A 9,609-nucleotide genomic window follows, 5' to 3' on the forward strand; every position below is an offset into this window, starting at 1 on the left:
GCCTGTAGATTCTGGTGTCACAGCAACAAGAAGATCATGTGCCTGTGGTAATGTATTACTTTGGACTGGACTCTGGATTATAGGTGCAAAACTGGTAGTTGATTTATCCATAGTTGTTTTCTTTTTGGTTTACCATGTTTCAATGGTCATGAACTTCGTAGCTTTAGCACTGGGTCCCACCGTGTGTGCCAAAATGTTGATCCTAAAAACTACCTAGCCTACATGGCGCATAGGCCGAATAGCTAATAAGCTAACTACGTCATTCGGTTGAATGCGAGGTGTGCCAACTCGTCGGCCAAGCATGGTCGGGGAGTGAATGAATGTTGATGTGGTGTTGGGTGCACTGATGACTTCTAAATCTTGCGACTGCAACCAAGGAAGGAACATATCTCGGCCTTTGGGTTTTAGAGCCTGAAGACAAGGCTGCCAATTTTGCAAAGTTCAATATCAAATTCGACTTTGAGTGTGTCGAATGTCATAACCTGGTAACACCTCACTTCACCGAGAAGGCTAATGAGATGACCTCTTCCAACAAGGATTCGGAGATACCTTGCTAGCCGAAACTTGGATAGATAACTAGTCGGTCTCGAAACAGTGTTGTTTATCCAAACTGAAGGTGCTTTTCGGTTGGTTGATTCTATGACTCCAGTGCTGTTAATCAAAACTGAAGATGTGTTGGCAAGAAAAAAGGAACATAAAAATCTCAAAGTGTTTGAGAAGTTTCGTGTAGAACAAGAGTTTGCGCATGACAGTTTTGTGTGGTGATTTGGAGGGGCCTTGAATGATACACTCCCCTCTCTATTTATAGTAACGATTCCTCATGGCCAAAATAGAGTTCCATTCGGAGCAAAACCACCTGGCATTCTTGCTTTCTCTTGTGTGGCTAGCTATAGTGTTAACTTGGATTACCCACAATGACTAACTTCAAAAATATTCCATTATAGTGCTCAATGATTGAAAATGAATTCCAGATCCATATTCCACATGTCACATCATGGTTTGATTTATGGTACTAATGAATCACACGATGATGGTGATGAGAAGTTGAAATGCCTTTATGAGTATTTTCGACTCCCAAAAAAGTAAACTATCGTGACGAAACCACCAATGAATCTTTTTTTATTAATTAAAAACAATATTTCGTGATAATGAATGCCTCTACATGTTATTTATCCTTTTATCACAGTTAGATCTTAATGTTTAAATTTTGACTGTTCAATTTTCAGAATGCTAAATGAACCATTTCAATTGAGAAAAATTACTTTTAATAACATGAAAGATATATCAAGGTGTTCAATGCTGAAGAACATCATCAACTAAGTCCTCAATTTTGAGTCATTGCCCTTTCTAATTACGTATTCAAATTCGGAGCCATTTTCGACACACGCAAGTTCCGACCTTCCAAAAATCTCGAGCGTTCCGATCTGTCCAAAAGAAGCTTGCTTGGAGTGATTGTCACCTTCTAACTTTCACAGTCAGTGACATTAGCAAGACTCGATACTAATACGCTCCTCATCCGAATAAAGAAACAGGCACCGTCGATTTTAGTAAGTCCCGCAAGATTCACAGGACTATAATCTACACGGCAACAGGTAATTACTTCATAAATTTTGAAAAGTCCCAGACAAAAGCCAGAGCGGGAGGACCACGTGGCGACAACTGGGAATTCGACCGTTGCGAAGTGCTTATTCAATCCCTTCTTTAGCATTCCCCTTTCCTTCAATCTTGCTCCCTCTGTCATATTCTTTCTCTATCTGTCTCCCCCTCTCTCTCTCTTCTCTCTCATGGCGATTGCTGCGGAGAACCAGGCCCCCCAAGAGAAGGTGAGAACTAAAGAAACCCCTTTCAAGTTCCAAATATTTTTTTCAACCGTTAGGGGTTTTTGAATCCCCCAATTCGAATTCTAGGTTTTTCATTTCTTTTCGATCCTATGAAGATAATGGTTTCTTTAGGTTTATGTGAATTTTGAGATTGCATTTTTAAAATTCAAATTTTGACACTAGGGTTTTCTGGTTCGAAGATTTAGGAATCTGGGGTTGATCAATTAGCTTCAATTTTCGAGAATTTAAAATGCTCATTGGTGAAAAGTTTATTTATTTATTTCTTGATTTTTGTATTTTATGTGGATTTTGAAAAATGGGCTCGGTTTTAACTTTCAACAGGCATCTTCGGAGGTTTCGGCGACGGAGACAAGAAGATGGACGCTCAACGACTTCGATATCGGAAAGCCTCTCGGACGAGGAAAGTTTGGTCACGTCTATTTGGCAAGAGAGAAGAGGGTATGTTCCTTTTCTTCTTTTTTATGGGCATGCATTTTGCAAATTTTGATTTTCTCCAGCTGCTATTTATTTTTTTGTTCGGTACTTGTGCTCAATTCATGGATATTAGGTGTTTCGATCTTGGTTGGTTTATTTTGGTGAAGGAATTAATCTTTTATAGGTTCGGACTTGCATTTCGTTCTTGATCTGTCGTTTCTTTGGTTGTTGTGAAGATTGGCATGAATAGGGAAATCTAATGAAGATTTTGGTTTACAATATGCATTCTTATACGTTTGCCTAGATTCAATTGTGTACCCAATTTGATCTGTATGTATCCTTTGAACAGAGCAATCACATCGTCGCACTCAAAGTCCTCTTTAAGAGCCAGCTGCAGCAGTCTCAGGTTGAACATCAGCTTCGTCGTGAGGTTGAGATACAAAGTCATCTTCGACATCCCAATATCCTACGCCTCTACGGCTACTTTTACGATCAGGTATATTACTCCTAAGCTACTTATTTTTCAACATCTTAAACCTGTATTACTCGTTGGAAGGAAGGTTTTTTACCCTTTCTTTGGAATGTATTTATTGCAGAAACGAGTTTATTTGATATTAGAATATGCTGCTAAAGGTGAACTGTACAAGGAACTACAAAAGTGTAAATACTTCAGTGAAAGACGTGCTGCCACTGTAAGTTGTTTTCATGTGGTGTTTCGTAATTCATTTACATTTGTGCTTTGACATAAATACTTTACCATGTTAGGTCATTTATTTTTTAAAATTGGGCTAGAATTCTGATGTGTTTATGTATGTTGTATTGGCAGTATGTTGCATCATTGGCCCGCGCCCTTATATACTGCCATGGAAAGCACGTAATTCATAGAGATATCAAACCAGAAAACCTACTCATTGGTGCACAGGTACTGACTGCCATCCATGCTTTTATATGTTTCCCTACATTTTCCAATACGTATATGATGTTCATTGAATCGATGTGGATCTCCTTTGATAGGGTGAACTCAAGATAGCAGATTTTGGGTGGTCAGTGCACACATTCAACCGCAGGCGGACCATGTGCGGCACTCTTGATTACCTCCCTCCTGAGATGGGTATATTAATAGAAGACACTGTTCTTATGCAAATGCTAGAAGGACTTGTCTTTATTTAAACTCACTTGCTGTGTTACCATATAAACTGTGTCATGCTTTTGGAACAGTGTGTCCAAATTGATCATCTTTCGCATCCATTTCTTATCGTTGTGCAACTTTTATAGAAAACCATTTATAGCATTTTTCTGTGAAAAACACCCCTGCTATATCTACTACCTTACTAACACTTCTGGGCTTGTGAAACTTGTCATCAAACAGTGGAGAGTGTAGAGCACGATGCTAGTGTGGATATCTGGAGCCTTGGCATCCTGTGCTATGAGTTCCTATACGGAGTCCCACCTTTCGAGGCCAAGGAGCATTCAGACACATATAGAAGGTAAAATGTAGACTGCAAAATGATTATTAAAGTTCACAAAATAGCTTTTGTGATCACCTAATTTCCTATTCCCCATGTAACTTGTATGAGTGGTGAGGAATTCTGCATAGAGTGACATCCATTTTACGCTAACACCAATCTTAAGATGCAAATTTTCGCAATAGGATATGGTACATGGCTAATACGGCTCTTCTATTTGTCTTCACAGGATTGTGCAAGTGGATCTGAAGTTTCCTTCGAAACCAATTGTCTCTGCTCATGCAAAGGACCTCATTAGTCAGGTTTTTGCCCTCATTTTGTGCACTTAAAATTCGAGTATTTGGTAATCTTTGTCGCTTCAAAATAAAGGGGTTATGCTCAATGCCTGAATTTTTTCGCTTCTAAATGCAGATGCTTGTCAAGGATTCTGCTCAACGCCTGCCGTTACACAAGCTTCTTGAACATCCATGGATTGTTCAGAACGCCGAGCCCTCTGGCGTATATAGGATATAATCCACCATGCCAGATACCGTCAAATTCCTAATGGAGGAGATAATGGCAGTAGATTTTTATGTTCTCATCTCAACATTGTTTTTCTAGTCGGCCAACTTTGTGATGCAATACTTGTATGAATCTATTGATATAAATTTGTTTGTTAATAAAAATTCTTTGTTATTCTCTCCACTCGGTCCATTTTTGGATACGAAAATAAATAAAATTTGAATACAACACTGATCCAACAGAGTGAAGTTCTGATATGCAAATCCGTGGAAGCAGAAACCAACCGATACATCTTTTTCGTACAACTTGCTTAATTAAAAAACTTTAGATACAAGCGAACAATCAATGGTCTACATATATAAGAAGTCAATTTGAACTTCCATCATCCGCAATCTGGGGATGGTACATCAATCATCATCTGACTAAGGATTATAACTTAGACATGTTAAGGAGAAGAGCCGCATGCATGTTTTCATGACATGGTAGGGATGTCTTTTGTTGCGAACTTGTTATCTTTACAGTTTTCCCCTTCCAACATTTGGGTTGGAGGCTCTTCCTCTTCTAGGACTTCCTTGACGTCTTTAGGGTTCAAGAAGCTCGGTTGGTTGGTTGAAGAAAGGAGTCGCGCCCACATCCTGTCGGTAATCACAACCTTGTTCTGCTTCTCTGTAATATGCTGCATATCGAAAATCAAACAGATCAATCACTGATGGGTCTTCATTTTAAACTGTTCGGATCAACATTTCTATTGGGATACATCGCATGAAATTAAAGAAGATGCAGTTGAAGGAGAAAATAAGAAGCGATAACTATGTAGGAGATGGGGAACCTACATTGAAAGGAATATAAGAATGCCTTCCATTGACAGGCCCACATGTGAAGCCTGTGTACCCTGCCATTGCTCCATGAACAGCACTTTGAGCAAGAAGTGTGCAGTAGACATTGTCGGCTGCATTGCTTGGAATAGCCCTGATCATGTACGTTGGATCTGGAAAAACAATTTGACTGGTTAGATGCTATTCCATACATAGTTTTGGTGAATTTTTGAATGGGGAAACAGAAACAATTAAAGGAGGGAAATCTACGGCTGCTGACCTATATACTTAAGATTAATGGCAAGCTTCTGTTGTCTTCCGAAGTGACTCTGAAACATAAGCCAACAACCGTTAATCAAACAAAGGAAATTTAAACAGATTCTTTAGTAATATCTCTGCATCAGCTATCAACTCCTCAGTTGCCAGTCACAGATGAGATTTTTACTTGCAAATGGAGAAGAACGACTTGTGACTTTTATGACAGTAGATTCTTAGATAAAGAGAAAATTTATATGATATGCAGAAAATAAAGCGGGGAGAAAAGATTGCACGGGATACCTTTATCCTCTGAGAAATCCATAGCCCAACATCTTTAAGTAGCTTGTTTCCTGAAGCATCCTGCTGGTTCATGGATTGCAAGCTCTCTGACAGAAGATCTTGTCCTGCACCCTCAGCTATCACAATAACCATATGCCCATTTTCTTTTAGTCGTTTTTCAATGTACTCAAAAAGTCCACCTTTCCCTTCAAGATAGAAGGGAGACTCTGGAATCAAACAACAGTCCACATCTCGGCTGGCAAGTGTAGCATACATAGCTATGAAACCTGCATCAGGAATTCCAGTTTAAACGGAAAGCTGTACAAGGCTGGTAGCAAAACATAACTAGTGCGAATAAAATTCTACAATTTCTTCCCAATTAAATATCATCGATTAGGATATATATTGCCATGAGTCTGACATTAAACATCTTTAGGCGCAGTGTGAGAATACTTACCACTGTAGCGTCCCATTAGCTTCACAACACCAATACCGTTCTCAATACTTTCAGCTTCAACATGAGCTGCATTAATGGCACGCTGAGCCTCCTCAACCGCAGTATCAAAGCCAAAAGATCTGTCTATGACCTGAATGAAGAAAATAAAATTACTGCCCGAAACAACGAAAGCAGAAACCAAAATTAGATCATATGTTCTGTATAAGAAGTACCGGAATGTCATTGTCTATGGTTTTCGGAATTCCTGCAACAGAAACTTTGAGGCCACGCCGCCTAATTTCCTGCACAATGAAAACTAAACTGCTATAGAAATAGTTCTGACATTAGAACAATGACGAGTAAATTCTATATTACTTAAATTTCAATAGCAAATAAACAAATGAGATTGTAACATACATATTATCAAACAAGTCAGAAACAGTTACTTTATGCCAATGTATCAAACTTTCATATTTTTGTGGAGAGTAGTTTTACCTCATATATAACAGCTGCTCCTTTTTGAGTTCCATCACCTCCGATTATGAAAACCTGTATCACAAAACGCATGCTATGAGAATTCGTCTCCGTGCCTTGTCTGTGAGATATTATGTTTGAATGTACGATATATATAGCTAATATGACGCAGAACCATAGTTGAGAAGAACAAATCCTTACTTGATTAATTCCACGATCCTGAATGCTGTCAACTATCTTTCCAGTATCATGTCCTCCTCGCGATGTACCAATTATAGTACCACCACGTTTGTGGATGTCATTGACAACCTTGGGTGTCAAGGTAACGGTGTTTCGGGCATAGAAACCCTTATATCCTCCCTAATACATGTAATTGTATAATTTGTCAGTATGACAAAGTGAACCTAAAGAAATGTCAACATACATTCATGTCTATTTTACAAAAGGAATAACAGACTATTTTCTTTTTCGATGTCAAAAAACAAATTGAACCTCGAGATTATGTTAATGTAAACACTCACGTCTATCCCAAGAACTTTCGAGACACCATACATGTGATAAAGTCCACACACAATTTCCCTGATCACAGTGTTGAGTCCCGGGCACAAACCACCACATGTTACAATACAAGCGTGAACTTCAGCCGGGTCGAAATAAACCTGAACCAAACCAAAACACATGAACGCATTTCACTCAAATACAAACACATTTCATAGTATTGTTACTTTGGTAGCAATTAGAGAGCAAAAATGTGATACCTTCTGGCGTGGTCCTGCTCGCCGGAAGTGAGTCCCCCTCGGACTATCCGTGTGAACAACAATCTGTAAGCCAGAGGAAAACCATAGCATTTCAAGCTCACACTTACAAATAACAACCAATCCCAAAAACTGTTAAATTAAAAAAATATATATATTAAATAAACAAAATTTAATTGACATTATACAAAAATAATACAGAATGTGATCTACCCTCTATATGAAATTACATTAATACATTAATTATTATTATTTTTTTGAATAATTTATAAAATTAAGAAAAGGGTAATTACCTTTTGAGCAACGGTGTCATCGACGTTAACAAAATACTGCCTAAAAACAGTAAGATCACAAAAGAGTCAGTCTTTTGCATCGAATCAGATACCAAACAAAACCAGAAATCATGGGTATGGATTAAATTTACGTACTTTACAACTGAATAAGCAGGATTGAACCTCAACGGATTGGGATAAGTCTGCACCCGCAACCAAACACCCCCAAAAAATCGATTAAAATCAGAAAATAAACGTAAATGCAGATTAAAAAATTAAAAAAAGGGGGGAAAGCGAGGATATTTACAGGAAGATCGGACAAGTAATCGGAGAGATGGGGGACGTCTTCGAGCACGTAGCCGAAGTCGCCCTTGACCACCTTCATCTGCACGTTTCCGGCGGGACACATTGCCTTCGCGGCGGGTTTCAAATCGCCCATCTGTAATTATTTTCTGAATTTTATTCTCTGACGGAAAATGTATGTAATTCGAAGGAAGCAGAACAAATATCGGAGCGTACGGATAGAGGAAGGAGGGAAGTTGATATGGTAAATTGGATGATGTGGAGGGAATTTATATTCCGCAATGATTGGACCCGCGAGGGACGGAGCGCGTAGTCAAATATCGGACATGTGTTAGCGACGGCGTGTTGGGATGGTCAATTCGAGCGGTGGGAGTTTCTGGTAAGCGGAAACAGGTGGCGGGATTTCGGTGGCGGTAAAAGGAGAGGGGCTTTTGGTTTTGAGAGGGAAATCAGGGGGCCGGTTTAGTTATTGGTAATTGTCCGCTTTAGGCACCTGGTTTTTAAAGCAAATTAATGGGCTTCGCATATGTTTTTTGAACCGGGTAGTTTTACACAGTGCCGAATGAAATTTTTGTTTCCAACCATTGTTCTAAAAATGCTTGTCTAGCGCGGATTAGATTCTGTCTAGACGTTAGGCGGTTAGTTACTGTTCCGATTAGTCCCTAAGCATTTGAAAATCAAGAAAGTGTGCTTAGACAAGCTTAAACGTCCACCTAGCGCGTCTGAACCTGCTTAAGGTCGCGACCCTAACTTAAACAGAACATCAATAATTTCATTTTGAATTTTAATTTTTCAATAAAATGTAAAAGAATTGTTGAATACTTGGATGAAGATTCATTATATGTTTGGTCCTTATGTTTTCAATATATTATAATACTTTATAATTTATATGTCATTTTATTTTGCAATTTATGTATCTCAATCTAATTATTTGTGTTTTTAAAATATAAATAGACACTTATTTATATCATATATAATAAATTTACTTAAATCCGCCTAATTCGCTATATGCCCTCATCTAGCAGTCTAGGTGCTAGATCCCAACCCGCTGCTCGACTAGAGCTTACCGCCTTTTAGAACCTTGTTTCCAACATGTTAATTTGCAATCAATGCATATCATGCACTTAAACAATAAGAGATTTTTCAATATGTTGGTAAAATAGTACAGTAACTATGCATTATAATATAAGTAGTTACATGCTTGAAATTATTTTTAATAATTTATATTATGAAATTTAATATACCAAACCACATTTTCAGCACACTAAGGGCGCGTTTACTAATCCGTAATCAAATTGAAAGGAATTGGATTGAGGGGGAATTGGATTGAGAAGGAATTGAAATGAGGTGGAATCAGAATCAGATTCCTGTTGAAAGTGTTTACTAAAACTGTCAGGAATCAGAGTTGGAATGATGTTGAGTCCATATAAGTTGTTTACTAATTCATTTCAATCGGAATGAAAACTAGGTTGATTACTATATTGCCCTTACATAAATAAATTATTTTCATACTAATTAATTAAATTTATATAATAAAATTCATCTATATAAGCATGTATAAATAGGTTTTATTTATTTATTAAAAGATGGCAAGAATGATGTTGAGTCCATATAAATTGTTTACTAATTCATTTTAATTGGAATGAAAACTAAGTTGATGACTAAATTGCCCTTACATAAATAAATTATTTTCATACTAATTAATTAAATTTATATAATAAAATTATCTATATAAAAATATATAAATAGGTTTTATTTATTTATTAAAAATGACATAATGAGTGTCAAATGAAGG

General features: G+C 37.6%; 2 protein-coding genes across 2 annotated transcripts; one reads left to right on the top strand and one right to left on the bottom strand.

The window, feature by feature from the left end:
• The first annotated feature begins 1,658 nt into the window (after positions 1 to 1,658).
• Positions 1,659 to 4,405, top strand: LOC126633176 (serine/threonine-protein kinase Aurora-1). Its single transcript, XM_050303729.1, has 9 exons — positions 1,659 to 1,823; positions 2,163 to 2,279; positions 2,605 to 2,751; positions 2,852 to 2,947; positions 3,082 to 3,177; positions 3,270 to 3,366; positions 3,625 to 3,742; positions 3,951 to 4,023; positions 4,133 to 4,405. The coding sequence occupies exons 1-9, from the start codon at positions 1,785 to 1,787 to the stop codon at positions 4,232 to 4,234; spliced, it is 885 nt and encodes a 294-aa protein (XP_050159686.1). The 5' UTR covers positions 1,659 to 1,784; the 3' UTR covers positions 4,235 to 4,405.
• A 110-nt stretch (positions 4,406 to 4,515) lies between these two features.
• LOC126633175 (ATP-dependent 6-phosphofructokinase 6) lies at positions 4,516 to 8,271 on the bottom strand. Its single transcript, XM_050303728.1, has 13 exons — positions 7,819 to 8,271; positions 7,668 to 7,714; positions 7,533 to 7,572; positions 7,243 to 7,305; positions 7,006 to 7,143; positions 6,686 to 6,844; positions 6,506 to 6,559; positions 6,244 to 6,312; positions 6,032 to 6,161; positions 5,596 to 5,861; positions 5,318 to 5,366; positions 5,056 to 5,210; positions 4,516 to 4,898 (listed from the first exon to the last, which is right to left on the bottom strand). Exons 1-13 carry the CDS (start codon positions 7,948 to 7,950, stop codon positions 4,695 to 4,697), a joined length of 1,506 nt encoding a protein of 501 aa, XP_050159685.1. The 5' UTR covers positions 7,951 to 8,271; the 3' UTR covers positions 4,516 to 4,694.
• Between the last annotated feature and the right edge of the window lie 1,338 nt (positions 8,272 to 9,609).

Source organism: Malus sylvestris, chromosome 8, assembly GCF_916048215.2.
Source record: "Malus sylvestris chromosome 8, drMalSylv7.2, whole genome shotgun sequence".
Lineage (NCBI taxonomy): Eukaryota > Viridiplantae > Streptophyta > Magnoliopsida > Rosales > Rosaceae > Malus > Malus sylvestris.